The sequence below is a fragment of the Phyllostomus discolor genome, chromosome 5, assembly GCF_004126475.2.
Source record: "Phyllostomus discolor isolate MPI-MPIP mPhyDis1 chromosome 5, mPhyDis1.pri.v3, whole genome shotgun sequence".
In the NCBI taxonomy this organism is placed as follows: Eukaryota; Metazoa; Chordata; class Mammalia; order Chiroptera; family Phyllostomidae; genus Phyllostomus; species Phyllostomus discolor.
This window is the reverse complement of record NC_040907.2, coordinates 172657476-172672800: the sequence shown is the minus strand read 5'-3', so window position 1 is coordinate 172672800 and position 15325 is coordinate 172657476. Positions and strand designations below refer to the sequence as shown.

The 15325-nt window shown below is 62.9% G+C and overlaps 1 protein-coding gene across 2 annotated transcripts in view; it reads right to left on the bottom strand.

The window, feature by feature from the left end:
• Window positions 1-1981: 1981 nt before the first annotated feature.
• Window positions 1982-15325, bottom strand: part of PTPRE (protein tyrosine phosphatase receptor type E) — a 113711-nt gene continuing 100367 nt past the window's right edge. For both annotated transcript variants that reach the window (XM_028512362.2, XM_028512365.2), the window contains 11 exons: window positions 12211-12330; window positions 10881-11044; window positions 8888-9023; window positions 8464-8613; window positions 8132-8225; window positions 7062-7138; window positions 6278-6412; window positions 5510-5635; window positions 4561-4727; window positions 3418-3553; window positions 1982-3158 (listed from right to left, as the gene is read on the bottom strand). In XM_028512362.2, coding sequence (XP_028368163.1) covers window positions 3084-3158; window positions 3418-3553; window positions 4561-4727; window positions 5510-5635; window positions 6278-6412; window positions 7062-7138; window positions 8132-8225; window positions 8464-8613; window positions 8888-9023; window positions 10881-11044; window positions 12211-12330 — 1380 coding nt within the window. In that variant the 3' untranslated portion in view covers window positions 1982-3083. The remainder of the gene's footprint in view (window positions 3159-3417; window positions 3554-4560; window positions 4728-5509; window positions 5636-6277; window positions 6413-7061; window positions 7139-8131; window positions 8226-8463; window positions 8614-8887; window positions 9024-10880; window positions 11045-12210; window positions 12331-15325) is intronic.

Genomic DNA, 15325 nt, shown 5'->3' with positions numbered 1-15325 from the left:
CCCTGCCTGGCGTAGCTCAGTGGATTGAGCATGGGCTGTGAACCAAAGCATTCCAGGTTCAATTCCCAGTCAGGGCACATGCCTGGGTGCAGGCCATGGCCCCCAGCAACCGCACATTGATGTTTCTCTCCCTCTCTCTCTCTCTCTCTCTCTCTCTCTCTCTCTGTCTCTCTCTCTTTCTCCCTCCCTTCCCTCTCTAAAAATAAATAAATAAAACCTTTAAAAAAATAGTCACTATAAATTGGCATTTACCTCCTAATAAATGTCTTGTCTAAAAGAACTTAAGGCCCAGGAATGAAATGAGATTTCCTCCAAGAAAGAGACACAGTCTAGAAGTGGAAGTAAAGATTTATCCTTGCATCTGAGTGGTAGACCTTGCCATTTGCATATACAAAGAATTCAGCAACATTCACTGGCATTATGATCAGAGCAAGATCGAGTTATAAATGTAGTAAAAGCACGACAGTTGAAACTGAAAACATACACATTGAGATTGCACATAAATTAAACACAACTTAGGTAAACAAAAGTATCAGTCATCAGACATTTTAAAAAAAACCACGTGGGGGTGTCTCCAAATGCTGAGATGGACATCAGGCTCGCTTTTGAAAGTTTTTAAAAACACGTAAAACACCTCTTCCAACACGGGTGCGCGTTCCTCACCAGCACGTGGAGAGTAAGGGGAGTCACACGGTGACCGAGAAAGCACGCAGATCAGAACGGCAGTCTTCCGATCGCTGTTTGGCCTTGGAATACAACTGCATGCGGCGCGGACGGACGAGAGGGGGACTGAGGTCAGCGCGGCGCTGGTTTATGTACAGTGGACTTGGACCGAAAGGGACAAGAGCTCCGCGTGCGGGCTGCACGGTCGGGCCTCGGGCTGGCGCGCTCACCCAGACCACGGGCGAGCCTCAGCAGGGGGCGCCAGGCTGCGGTTACAGGGCCTCCCTGAACGGGAAGGGAGTGCCCCTGCCAGGGGAGGGGGCCCGTGTCCAAGGGACGGTGGCCTCTGCTTTCACTCTGTAACTGGAAGGGCCGAACGGGGTGCCAGGACATTTGCAGCGGACACTGGGTATGGCTCAAGGGGGCGGAGACCGCACCCACGGGGCACTCTCCCGAGGGCGCCCCGAGAAGGTCTTCGTCTCCACCCACGGGAGGATGGGGTGTGGGGATTCTGATGAAGGCTGGTATATTTGGACCCAAATTCATGCCCTTCGACTTTGACCATGACCCCTCGAATAAATGACTAGTGGCCTCCATCGCAACCATCCAGTTGTTTCTAGGACTGGTGCGGAGCGAATGCTGCGCGGTCTCTCATCCCCTTCGGTCAAAGAAAGCCTCTGGGCTCGGGATTTTAACAGCAGAAGCAAACGGGGGGGGGGGGGGGGTAGTGGGCGTGTCTCGCAAAGCTCCCCCGTTTCCCTCTCGGACCCAGGTGCGCACGCACCGCAAGGGGAAGGCGGAAGGATCCCACTCAGCCAGCCGCGAGTGCCGGGCCCAGGGCTGCGGCCCAAAGCTGTGCTTTTGTCTTTCCACCCCGGAGTCTGCTCCGGCCCTCGGGTGGGGCTCGGGGACAGGCAGAAGCCAGATTGCCTGGGAGCCCGTCTCCAGAGCCCAGCCTAGGCCGGAGCGCACGGTGCTCACGGGCAACGAGCACGGAAGAAACAGTGCAATCCGTCTTCTGTGGAAATGTCAAATAAGGCCTTTGTATGTCTTTTCGAAAGCAAATGACGCACCAAAAATGCCCACGTGGAATGCTTTCAGTGGCTTAGACCAGGTGACTTCTGTTTTACATTGTGCTGGTCTGCTGGGTACGACGAACAGCCCGAGAAAGGTCACTGCTACTAACTTAAGCCAGTCTGCATCCGCCCCTCCCCCACCCCGTTTTTCGCCCCCTCCCCCCCAGCGGATCCTACCCGGCAGTCCGATCCAGCCGGCGTGCGAGGCCTCAGCAGCGTTTCCATCCAAAAATAAGCTAGCCTTTAGATGAAGGAATGCTCTTTCTTTTCTTTAATTAAATATTGAGGAGCGGGACTTTTTAAAAAACCGTATAAATCTAGATTGGAAGATTTCTTTTCGTACAAACAGTCTGAGCTTCTACAAGAGGGTTCAGAGTACCAAAATGCCTCTGGGGAGGTCGACAGCAGCGGTGCCTGGGGTCCTGCGTTCTACCAAGCGTGTGCTCCTTGCTTCTGTGGGTGTCAGCCTCTGGGCTCTATTTGAACAGTTGGGATGGGAGCTGATTGGAGGTCGAGCGCGGGACGCCTCCCAAACGGGGCGCCGGGCAGCTGGGGCCAGTGGGAGGGGAGTGAGAAATGCCGTGGGTTTGATTCTCAATAGGTTTCACCTGAGTCACACATACAGGCGGACGGACAGCAGGTGGCGCTGTGGGCGCGCCGCTCCGACGACTGCTTCAGCTGCACCCAAAGCCGTGAGCGAACAGGACCACGGGCATCTCCTGTCACCTAGCCAGGGGTGGCAGGGGCGCAGCCTCGGATAAATGCATATTTAAGTCTCACTATGTCATCACAAACTCCTCTGATGTGCTTTAGACCTGGACTCAGGTTGCGAGGTCTTCTCTGATCTTTCAAATGGAAAGGTAAACGAACCTCCCCATCTTCCGGAACTGTGTGCCTTTGAAACAAAAGCTGCCGCCCAGGGCTCTGGGAGCCCGTGTTAGGAAAGTGGATTTCCAGCGGATGTCTCAGTCCCCAGCTGTTTTCTAATGGGTGTCGTGTTTAGTATTCTGCATAAGCACACTTGGCATAGTGAGATCTATAATACTTAGAGGTCCTGAGTGTGAGAAATTAAATGATATGAATCTGATGAGAAATTAAAATACTTACTGACATTAGCAGAAATATATATATTATGGGGTATTATTTGACCTTAATACATTATTCCAGTTTTTAAAGGGGCGTACTTAAGATGAAATACCTTTATAAGCGGGTGGTCTTAAAGCATTAACAAAATATATACAAAGAAATTAGAAAGGGTATTAATGTCAACTATGAAATAAATTAACACGATTTTTACAAAATATACTGACCATTAAATTAAAAAATATTTTAAGGCAGGAGTTTTCATTTAAAATTAGCATAATCTGAAAATATATCAATAAAATCTTGTACCACTTTGTAGCAGAATTCATACTGTTCCTGAAAAAGAAAAACAAGAGCACATTAAAATGATATTTTTAAATGATGTGAATAATCTAATCAGGGAAAGCATTCAAAAGGAAGTCTATTTATTAAAATACTGTACACCCTTATGCGTATCAGCCTCTGCTGCATAATTTAGTTTGCAGGCACAAGAGAATTTCCAGATGAATCTGTTTTCCCACATCGATCATGTCGACGGTTTGTTTCAACTTAGCGCATCTTTCCCGAAACATCCTTAGACCCCTGAGGTCCTTACCAAGGTTTGCACCATATGCGGCCTCTGAAGGCGTAAGCTCTTCACAGCTTGGAACACGTCTAGCAGGCCCTCCGCCTTCACGCGCTCCAGGATGTTGCTGAGCGCAATGAAGGTGCCCGTCCGCCCGGCGCCCGCACTGTGGGGAGAAAGTGCGCAACCGAGGTGACGCGCCCGCCGGTGGGGGTGACAACGGGACAGCGCCAACCCCACCCATCAGCGCGGAGGCTCGTCGGGAAGAGGATGAGAACGTGGGCTGCTAAGGATCGTTTACGCGCAGCTTAGCTTTCCACCGGGAGGCGGCGTCACACAGCTCGTAAGACGCCGCCCAAGGGCAGCGGACAGAGGTCTGGTGAGCAGGGGCCCGACCCGTCGCAGCGCAGGAGCGGCTGTAACCATGCCCCATCTTCCTGGGGAAGATCGTTGTTCCCGGAGTGGGGCCCCAGGCCAGCACCGCGCGCGGGGCGCTTGTTAGAAATGCAAACCCTCCCTGTTCAGGTCCAAGGAGAGGTAAGGCAGGCAGTCTCCAAGGCTCCTGCCCCTGCAGGGGCCTGTCCCCACATCTGCCCTGAGAACTCCTCGCCTTTGTATCTCTGGTGCCCAACTCATTCTAAACTCCGTGGGGGTTTGGGGAGGCAGAACGGAACCACAAGGAACTCATTTCTAGTTGATTCTAGGTGACCCGAACAAAGGTGCCTGGGACCGAAAACGGAGCCGTGGGCGCCACCTGCTGGCCAGGCCACGTCAGTCAGGGCACCGGCTCCTTTTCCAGCGCCCGGGGAAAGGACGCCGAGCGGAGCCTCACCACCGACCAGAACTGCCTTTCACAACGGAGACGCGTGCCTTGAAGTTCAGGAGCGGGTCTCTCCGAGCTGTGCTTGGAGACTTTTTTTGTGACGGCTTAAAAAGCACAAGGAAATGTGCGTTCGAATCATTTCCTAGCTCCTCCCACTAACGCATTCTGCATTTATGGTAAGAGGGCACGTGTGTAAAGGTAAGTGCGCCTGTGTGCAAGAGAAGGTGAAAGAAAATACGGGCTAGGGAAATACGGTCGCTGGCCGCCGGCCGCCGTGAGCCGGGTGTGGTCTGCGCGGGCCCCAGCAGGGGGCGCTCCCCTCCCCGCAGTGCGCCGGCACGGGGTCTCACCTGCAGTGCACGGTGATGGGGTGGTTGCCCGTTTGCTGCTGCTGCTTCTGCACCGCCGCAATGAGGTCGATCATGCCCTTGCCCTCCGTGGGGATCCCGATCTCGGGCCAGCCGTGGAAGTGGAACTGGCGAACCATGCGGGTCTGCTCCTCCTGGCGGGCCTGGGGCTGCGGGGGCGGGGGCGGGGGAAGGGCAGCTCAGTGGTGCCGGGTCACCTGCCCCTCTCTGCCTCGTGGGGGAAGCTCAGCTCGAGTCAACACTTAGAGCTCTGCGGGGCCTTCGGCACTACCTGGCCGCCCCGAGGGCCCTGGCCAGGCTGCTGTAGGCTGCAGCCCCTCGAAGGAGGGGCCGGCGGGGTTCCTGAGTGCAGAGAGGGATGTCCAGAGGATGCCCCTCCCCGCCCCCGAGCTGGAGACGAGCAGTGTGCCAGGCTAGCTCCCGGGTCGCTCTGTGGCTGGCGGGGAGGGAACCTGTCCTCAGGCGAGCCGGGGCTCCGCTGTGCTGGCCACCTTGCGCTCAGCCCCACAGAACGTGCCCCCTGCCCCCAATTTCCGTCCTAGGAGCAGAGCCCAGGGCCCAGTGGGGCCAGGACGGCCAGGGGCTCTGAAAAGGCTCCTGCCAGACAGCACCGGCGAGGCCCCCGTGGCTTCCTCTGTCCCCTCCATTCCTCCTGGCCCCGGTCACTGTCATGTCTCCCAAGTGGGGGTTTGGGGATGCCTCTCAGAGTCAGCCACCATGCCCTCCCCCACATCCGTGTCCCCCAGCAACGAGGCAGGGGACCGTGGAGGTCTGAATCTTATCGGCGATCGGCCCCTCGTCGCCACACTGAGCTCTGATGCCAAGGTGGGGCTGCGGGAAGGGCGGGAGGAGCAGAGAAGAGCAGGGCCCGGAGAGGGGGGCAGGCCGCGCCGCGCTCCGGCCACAGTTCCAGTCGCTACGGCAGCAGTACCTGGCGGCAGGTGACCAGGAAGTCGCGCACGCTGATGGCCTCCGAAAGGGTGTCACTCTTCATTTCGATCGTTATGTCTCCGTGAGTCACCGAGCCCTCTGCTGGCCAGTACTGGTAGCACTTGTCCTTGGGGGTAAGAGAAGAGTTTAAGTCTCACGATACACGCTTTCCTGCCGGCAGTTTTAGCTGCGTGATGCGGCACGGCTCTGGAGCCACTTAACGTATTTCCTCTGAGCAAGAAGAGGACGCGACACGGGTCTGCATGCCCGTGAGGGCGAGACGTGTGTGTTGGGGACTTCCACACGGGACCGAGGGAGCGGGCAGAGAGGAGAGATTGTTCCATACGGAGAGCTCGGAAACCTGCCTCCCCGTGACCCTGCGCCCCCATGCAGGCTGCCGAGAAGGCCCAGCCCCCCTGGAGCCCGGCAGCCGGGCAGCGGGCAACCTGCCCCACCCTGTGGGGCCGCCTGGGACCGGAACAGAAACGAGCCCGGCCAGGTTGGGACTTAGGGTCGCAAACAAAGCCGTGAAAGCCTTGGGAACAGAAAGGATCGTTTCACTTGGGGAGCAGAAGCCTTGGACAGCTAAGACCCCGAAGGAGCTGAGCACTCGGGACGCAACAGACTGCCATGGCAGATGACGACGGATTTCACGGCCTTCCTCGGCAGACACAAGAGACTGAAAGGCAGGCGGCTCGCAGGGAGGCGGGGTGGGCGGGGCCTCAGGCTCGGACACCGCCCCAGGGGCCTGGCCCAGGCAGCCGCTGACCTGCTCTCTCTCCTGGACCTCGGTCAGCATCACGACCGTGTGGCACTTCCACTCCCAGACCATCCTCCAGAAGTCCTCCACCGTGTGCGCCAGGGGCCCCTGGGTGGCGATGAAATAGTCCTTCTGCCGGTAGCCCTGCAAGCGGGGGCAGAGGTCACGGCCGGCTCCAGGCTCCCCCGGCCTGGCCCACGCCCCAGCGGGCCTCGCCTTCAGGGGGGGGGGCCGGTCAGGATGCTGCCCACTTCCTCTGAAAACTGACCCCTCACCCTTAGTCACCCACACATTTCCAGGTATTCTGGGCAAGTCAGCATCACGGCTGTGCCAAGAACCCTGGGGGCGGGTTTGGAGGAAGTGGTTCAAGTCCCGGTTCCTCCACCCGGCCGGGGACCTTTGGCACACCGGCTATCGGCACAGAGAGACCCCCCCCAACGCAGGGGGGCCTGCGGCCTTCTCCCCGCCCGTGGCAGTGTCAGAGACCGAGGGGGAGAGACCCAGGGGCGAGAGCGAGAAATGGGGAGGAGGCGCTGGTCCGCACACAGCCAGCGGTCCCAGACGTAAAAGACAAATCCCTACATGTTAAAGGGGGAATGAAAAAACAGCGAATTACTTGCTGCCGTGTCTCTCTCCTCTATTTCCCAAGTCCATCATTCATTCTTTTAAAACAAGTCATTCTAGTGAAACAGCCCAGCCTTCCTGACTGTGAGGGCGAGCGGGCCGAGGGTCGGGGGGGGGGGGGGCCCACCTCCCCTCCCCCTGCACGGCGAGCCAGGGCCCCGGGACTCACGTCGATGAAGGAGGCGTTGATGTAGTCCGTGTGCTCCTGGCCCCGCTTCATGGACAGGATCACGCGGTTGAAGTCATCTGCAAGGCAGCGCGCCCTCTAGTGAGCGACACGCTGCCCCGCCCGCCCTGTCTGCCCTGCGAACGTGAACTTGCGGCCGCGAGCTCCTGCGACACGGCGCCTGTCGGCAAAGCCGCTCGGCGAGGTCAGCCCCTCGGGAGGCTGACCTTGTGAAACGGGGGAACTGAAGCTGCGCGGGGGAGGCTGCCCTCGGCCAGCGAGGCCCTCGAAACGACCCAGGCCCAGCTGCCGTTCGCCAGGAGTGGACATGACTCCCACCAGAAGCAGGGCATCACGGATACCGAGTTTGAGGGGAAAGTGGGAGGGGGCCGGGGAGGCCGCCCAGAGCAGCTGGCCGGACACCTCACGGCCGTGACTCCAGAGTCCGAGGCGGACACATCTCCGCACGGACAGCCCCCGTGCTCTTTCTGCGCGCGCAGTGTGGCCTCCAGAGCAAGTCTGCGTACGGCCTGGCTGGCCTCACGGGCCGGGGGTCCTTGGGGTGGGGTGTCCGCAAGGAGGCACCCCCACTCCTCCAGGTGGGCCCCTCCCTGCTTCGCTCCTCTGACCACTGTGGCCCAGCCCTTGGCCCTCCTTCGCCCAAGGGCGGGCCGGCGTCCCGGCACCAGCCCTGCCCAAGCCTGGCCCACCCCAAGGCCCTTTCCTGGAGGGTCCTGGCTGTGAGGCCTGGCCCCGGACAGCTGCTCTCCGTAGAGGGGGTGCCAGCCCTCCGCCCAGGCTCGGGGGGAAGGTTCGATGAAATGCTGAAGCAACTCCTGGCTCCCAGGAAGTCCCCTCCCACTGCTGAGCGTGTCACAAGCTGCCCGCCTGACACACAACCGCCAGGGTCACTCGCTGCTTCACTGGGGGTGTCCTGTCACCAGCACTTGTACCCAGCCCTTGGCCCCGGTTCACAGGGGTGGGAGGGGAGCGACCGCCCAGGGACAGAAGCAGTGGGGGACCGCCCGGCCCGCCCTGCCCGCCCTGCCGGGCGCTGAGCCCCGAGGCCTTACACGGGATGATCTGGATGACCCTGGCCTTCTTCATGTTGGCCGGCAGGTTGCCCGTCCTCATGTTCTCCTTCATGATGCGCACGTTCGTCAGTTTCTGCGGTCAGAGGGGGACGCGGCCGCGCGGTTGCAATGCTGATGCCCCAGCTTCCCAGCGCCGGGCACCCGCGTTTCACCCAGCCTTCTCCTGGGCGCACCACCCCCCACCCCTGCCCCACCCGGGGTGCTGCCGAGCTCCCAGAGTCCGTGCCCCCTCCCTCCGTGGCAAGCCTCGAGGGCTCCTCCGGGGTCCGTCAGCGGGGCGGCGTGGGAAGGGGGCACCCGGGGGCACTCACCCGGAACTCCTCCTCCAGCCCGGCCTTGTTGAAGCGGCTGGCGCTGCCCTGCAGCGCCTGCAGGTGCTTCTCCAGGGAGGTCACGTCCAGCTCGGTGTCCCCGTAGAGGTGGTGCTCCAGCAAGGCTTGGTAGATGAACGTGTACTGCGTCTGCGGACACACGGCAGGCGGCTCTGGCGTGCGCCCCGCGGGTCCGGCCACGGGGGCTCGCGGCTCCGCGGGCGGGCGGGCGAGCGGGGGGCAAAAGTGGCACTGATGGCCGTTGACAGTGACCGCTGAGGCCTTGCATAAGGACCCCGTGGCAGCCGCGGGACGGAGGGTGGCCCCCGCCAGGCACCGTGCCCCACGCACGGCTGGGGGCCTTCGGGGGGCTCTGCGAGGCCCGGGCTGGGGCGAGGGGCCGGGCCAGGGCCAGGGCACTCACGTCCGTCTGCACCATCTGCGGGCGCTGGTGGCGGATCCTGGCCACGAAGTCGAAGACGTCCACCTTCTGCTCCGCCTGCATCATGTCCATCATCGCGTCGATGACGATGAAGGTGCCCGTGCGGCCCACGCCCGCGCTTCGGGGACAGAGAAAGGGGCCATGTGTCCGTCACCCCCTCTCCCACCCCCCCAGAAGAACAAAGGACAGGGCCTCAGAAGGTGCCTGCACAGCCGGACAGAGGGCGGGGCACGCCTGCCCTGATGGGGAGGCTGACAACCAATCACGGAGCCGGCGGCCTTGCTTGGGTTATGCTTGGGTTACCGAAGAGCAAGTCTATGGTGCGGCCACCAGGGGGCGCCACGATCTTAGCAAAAATGATCTAGAAACTGTCAGAAGTTTAGAGACCTTTGGAGACGGCTGCAGCGGCGAGCCTGGCGTGTGGCTGTGCAGATAGTTTTTCCTCTGCGGCCAAGTGCTGCCCGCTCGTTATGACTTGTTTATAAAAAAGCTGTCACACCAAAGATGGCTTTTCCAGCTTCTTCGTACGAGGCCCCGCCGGCCGGCCGGGTCACGCCAATGGGAGTGCCCGCCGCTCTCAGGCGTCCCGGCGGGGACTTGAGCTCAGGGTGCCCCAATGGGCTATTTCCTTTGGGGAGCTGCCCTCACGTGACTCCGGGTTCGGGTTTCCTCCCCTCCCAACACCTTGCTGCCGGCCCCGCCCGACTTCCCTGTCTCAGCCGACACGCCTCAGACGGTGCACACGCACGCCCTGCACGAGTCACCCCTGACGCTGCCCCCACCCAGCTGCCGTGGCTGAGCCAGGCTCCCCTCCGGTCCCTGCAGACCGATGGTTGCCTTCCGTACGCACCCAGACTGGGGATAGCGTGCGCCTGGACAGGGGACTGAACCCGCAACCTGACTGGGAATCGAACCTGCAACCTTTTGGGGCAGGGGGGCAACGCTCCAGCCGACTGAGCCGCACTGGCCAGGGCAGGAGAGTGGTCTTCTTAACAAAAGGCCCACAACATCATGAACGCAGCCCCCCACTGTCCTCTGGGTGGGGAGGACGGTGCCCCTCTTTCCGGCTGGTCCCCAATATGGCACCAGGACAGGGAAGACGCCCTCAGATGGGGCCCCCCGCCCCGCCCCACGCAGAGAGCAGAGCAGACAGGAGAGGCCCCCGGGGAATCTTATCGTCACCAAGTCAGAGAGACCCTGCAGGTGCAGAGCGGGGGGGAAGACGCCCCGCCCAACAGGTACATGAAGACGGGTGGACAAGCACCCACTGCAATGCTGAGAGGGGCCACTCGGTGCTCACAGACTACAGGTGGCCTGGGCTCATGGGGGAGGCACGAGACCCTGCTGCGTGGGGGGAGGTGCGAGACTACGCTGAGTGGGGTAGGGGGACTGCACTGGCACTCCAGGGACAGGTCCAGGGCCAGGGAGTCTTTCCTGGGGACCTTCCGAGAGTGCTTCTGTGCAACTGAAGGGGTGACCCCCACAAGAGCTGCCCAGGCCCCTCCCAGGCTGTCCATCCCGTTCCCGACCAGCGACCCAGGAGACGGAGGGCAGACCCAGGTCCCAGCACACCAGCCCGGCTCTCCTGGCTGCGGTTTGCTCCCTGGGCCCCCGAGAGCCTCCTGGGCTCCTCCGGCAAAGCTTAGGGGGCTCCTTGGGAAGTGTGGTCTCCATCCCTGCTCCTGGGGTGACTTGGGGGACCTTGGGGGCCGAGAAGGGGAGGCCAGCGGCCAGTCCCCTTCCCACTGTCAACCCGGACCCCTGGGCTCGTGTCTGTGTTAGATGCTGGGTCCCTCCTCATGTGCCTCTGCAGCAAGGGAGTTGCTCCCACGGAACGAACGTGCAGGCTGTGGGCTCTCTGGGCTGTGCCCAGTGTCTGCGGGCCGCCGCTCGCCCCCGCCTGCCCCCCGCCCACCCCGGTCAGTGCACCGGGAGCCCAGTCCTCCCGAGAGGCCAGCCCAAGGCCCTGACCTACCTGCAGTGGACCACGATGGGCCCGGCGTGTGAGGGGTTGAGCGCCCTCACTTTCTTCAGGAACTTGAGCATCCCGATGGGGGTGAAAGGCACCCCGAAGTCGGGCCAGCTGGTGAAGTGCAGCTGGCACACGAGCCGCGGGGCCTTGGAGCCGTCGGGCAGCTGCTGCGGGGGGGAGGGACACGGAGATGGGCGGGGCACAGGCATCCCCGCCCTGGCCCCCACCCCGTCTGGCAGCCCTGGGCCCATGGGCAGGGAGGGCCCACAGGCAGGGAGGGCCCCGTCTGTGGTGACTGGGCGCCCCAAGCAGGGAAGCCCGATGCCTGCAGCCCGCTCTGGGCGCCCACCGTAGCCGTGCACAAGGGCAGGGGCGCAGAGCCCGCCGGCACGGGTCCCAGGACCAGGCCGGGCAGGCCCCGGGCAGCCAGCCAGCTGCATCCCAGAAGCCCACCTCAGGCGCCCTGTGGGGAAGCGGGGTGGCCGCCTGCTCTGCCTGGGGTCCTGTCATTGCCCGCAGCACCCCTTCCACCCACCAGTGTCTGAACTGGGGGGAAAAGAGGACGCCGTTGGCCCGCTTGCAGGAGATGCCCCAGAAACCCCTCAGGGCCGCTGGAAGGTTGTCCCCAGGGTCCACGAGCGTGTCCCAGACCACAGTGGATCTGGGTGTGTGTGCACATGTACACACATGTGCGAGTGTGTCTCGTGTGTGCACACACACCTGCACGTGCACACCTGTTTTATCTGTGTGCTTGAATGCACACGTGTTCCATGTGCTTGTCCATGTGTGTGTGCTTACGTAGGTTCATGCGGTCTGTGTCTAGTGTGCATGTGTGCGTGTGTGCATGCGTGCGTGTGAGTGCCCGGGAGGCAGGCACACAGGGGACAGCAGGAGTGGCAGCGCCCCTCTCCCCGATTGGTGCTGTGGCCTCCAGAACCCTCGGACTCGGACTTCGCAGCCTGACCACACAGACCGTCCACCTTTCCCTCCAGGTAACGCGACCTCCCGCTTTTGCGGTGTTCCAGTACGGAGCCTCTGCCTTATCCACCGCGCACACACGCGGGCAGCTGTGCTGCGCCGCCCCAAACCCCTCGGGGGTAACTTGCAGGAAAGAATGAGGAAGTGTCGGAGGTAATTTTGAAACTGTTAAAAAAAATCCCGCCTCGTGACTCCAGTGTGTGAAGAGGCACGGTTACCAGGGGGACCGCGCCCCGGCCCCGCCCACCGCCTCGCTTCCCCCGCCCAGAACGCCCCCGGGGCGCGCGCTCCGCCTTAGGAATCGCGCCCCTAGTTCCCTCTGGACACCCCCCCGCGGGGCTCGCCCGGCGCTCACCGACTGGACGCAGAACTTGCGGACGGTGTAGTCCACCAGCGCCGTGCAGTCCTCCACGCGCACCCGGATGTGTCCGTAGGTCCAGCAGCCCTGGTCCGGCCAGTACTGGCAGCACTTCTCCTGCGCGGGGGGCAACCGGACAGAGCGGGGGCCGGTGGGCGCCTGTGGTCACCCCCCGCCATCCCCCGCCGTCCCCCGCCATCCCCCGCCGTCCCCCGCCATCCCCGAGGGCGGGCCTCGCACACGCCAGGTTCCGACCAAACGGCACTTGGGGCTGGGGGCGGCGCTGGGGGAGAGCTCGGGCGAGTGTCTGCTGGTCGCGGGGAAACCGAGGCCGCACAGAGCTGTGAGTCCCCCAACACTTCCCCGTGGGTCTGGCAGGTGGCCCTGTCCAGCTCGGCCCCTAAGCTCAGACCTGAGGGGTACCACGCCGCTCTGCCGTCAAGGGTGACGAAGCCCCTCATCTCTCCGGTGAGGACAGAGCTGGTGCGGGCACGGCAGGCCTGGCGGGCGGCTGCCGAGAGCACCCTTCCTGTCCCTTCCCGCCCTCCTGGAGACAAAGGGCCCCCACCAGCTCCCAGGGTGCAGGCCAGGCACGCCGGCACCCAACCAGCGGCCAGCCCCCCTGAGCACGGGGACCCACGAAGGCAGAGGCTTTGCCCAACACCCGTCTCTGGGAGGCAGCAGCAGCTTCCTAACCCTCAGACGGTTCACCCTGGACACGGCCCACGGGGGTACAGCTGAGGGGTCAGTCATGAGGAGTTCTAATCCTACCACCCAGAAGGTGTCTCAGTGTTTACCGGAGCCCAGCACTCGTGGGGTGACACCCACGGGACAACGTCCCCTCCCTACGCTCTCAGCCCGGGCCCTGGGTGTCTCTGAAGTGGTCCCCGGAGATGCAAACCCCCAAAGACACTGGCGTGGGCCTCTCTCGGCCCCTTGGGGCCTCCCTGGGTGGGGGGCCTCCCTCCGGCCCAGGCGGTGCGCCCCGGCCCCCACCCCGGGCCCGGGGTGCGATGTGGACGTGCCCTGGGCCTCCCGCCCCCACGGCGGACGCCGCCCACCCTTCCCCCCTCGCCAGGCCACGAGACGACGGCGCAGCCGTGTTTCACAACACGCCGGCCAGGACGTGCGGCCAGGGCAACCGCAGCAGAAGTGTGAGCAGCGGCGGCAGCGAAGGAAAAGGGAACTCAGTTGAGAAATGATTTAGTGTGAAGCAGTGGACGGGCCGGGGGCGCGGGAGCGGGCCCGCCCTGAGTCACAGGAGCGGAAAAATCCCGAGGGAGGCTTCCGCGTGACATCACACGGAACACCGGGGAGGTGGGGTGGGGGCGGGCTCTGGCCGGGGCCCAGCGTGTTCCACACGGGCGGATGAGCCTCCCCTCCGCTGCTCGTGGGGGCCCTGCCACGGCACCCGCCCCGGGCACGGGTGCCCTCCAGCCCCCTGTCCCCGGGAACCCCCAGCTTCCTCTGGGGACAGAGGACGGCCTGGGCAGGACCCTCCCCAGCTCTGTCCCAACTCCTTCAGCAGCAAAGCACAAGCCCCGCCGTCCCCACCGGAAACAGATGTGGTTGGAGGCTATTTCCTGCACGGCCGTGACAGTGGCTCTGGGGCCACTTCAGCGCCTCTCGGCTGCCCCACCCCAGTGGGTGGGCCAAACACCACTGGGCTGAGGGTCCCGGGGTCGGTCACTGCTGTCTCAGAGGGCTGCTCTTCCCTGGGCCTCAGCCCAGCAGCAGCCCGGGCTGGGGACGGGCCAGCTCGCCCCCTGCCAGGGGGTGACAGAGGTGAGGTTGGCCCCTCTGGGGCCTCGTGCCAAGCTGGGCCTTCCTCTCAGCCTGCTCCCACCGCCTCCGCGGCCCAGGCCTTCCGGCTAGAATGTTCTAGAACCATCTCCCCGCCTCTCACAAGTCTCCCTGCAGTTCCCAGACTTGCCTTCCTTCTGCAGCACGAGCTCACTTCACAAAAGACAGTCCCCAGGGGCCCCCCTGCTCCCCCTGCCTCAGCCAGCCCCGCAAGCCCCTGGCCCCGCTCTCTGCCGCATTTCTAGCTGCCCGGCCCTGGCGTGGGCACCCGAGCAGGGGGCGTGGAAGGATGCCACCCCCTGCCCCTCGTGCTTCTCCCGGGATGGGTTGGGAAGATTCCTTCCAGTCTCCAGGGCCCAGTGCCGGCACCGCCCTGAAGTGAGCACGGCTGCTGGCACCCTGGCCACGCCCCCGGGGCCGTGGCCTCTGCCCTCCCCTCCTCCCGGCTGCAGGAGCCTGATAACGCTGGCAGCTCTACGGGGCCGGCGAGTCTACGGGGCCGGTGTCCCTCTGCCCGACGTGAAGGCCCCGCCTGGCTGGCTCGGCCCTCCGGGTGGGCGCCATGGCCGCTGTCTCTCTCCACTACTGTTCAGGTCACCCCTGACGGTCCGAGTTTGCCTGCTTTCCATTGGGTGCCGGCCCCTCCCGCCGGGCTGTCAGTGGCAGCAGGCAGGTGGCCCGGGGGGAGAGGAACCTGTGTCCCTCGCTTCTATTAGGGGGTTTCAAATCCTCACAATGCATGTTACTTTCCCAGTTAGAAGCAGCCAATTAAACACATCGGAATGATACGTCGGCATTCGTTCAATGCGTCTTATTTCTCGTACACAGTTGTCCAGTCTAGAGGAGAGGCAGGAAGTCACTCCTGTTCACAGTCTGAGGCCCCGGGTGTCGCGTGTTCAGCACACTAACCGTCACACCTGCCGGGGCCCCGCCGGCCGGGCGCGGCCCTGGGCTGCAGGAGAAAACCCTTGCGCCCTCACTGGGTCGTCGTCCGAGACAGCGAGCTCTGTGGGCGAGACAGGGGCCGCGTCCCAGCCCTGACGCACTCGGGGGGGGGGGGGGGGCCAGCAGGGCGGCCCCGAAAGGCTCAAGACCGAAAGTGACCACTCGGATGCACAGAAAGTCCCTGACGGTGGCCGAGTCACCCTGACCGGAAGTCACCCAGTCTGTCGTCTTTTCATGTCCAGACACCACACCCCTGGAATGTCAGTCATCTGCCCCTTCTCCGGGCCCCCCAGGGTGCCCTGTCCCACCAGGGCACGAGACCAGGGACCCCTCGTTGTCACCTTGTCCCCCGAACGCCCCTCTG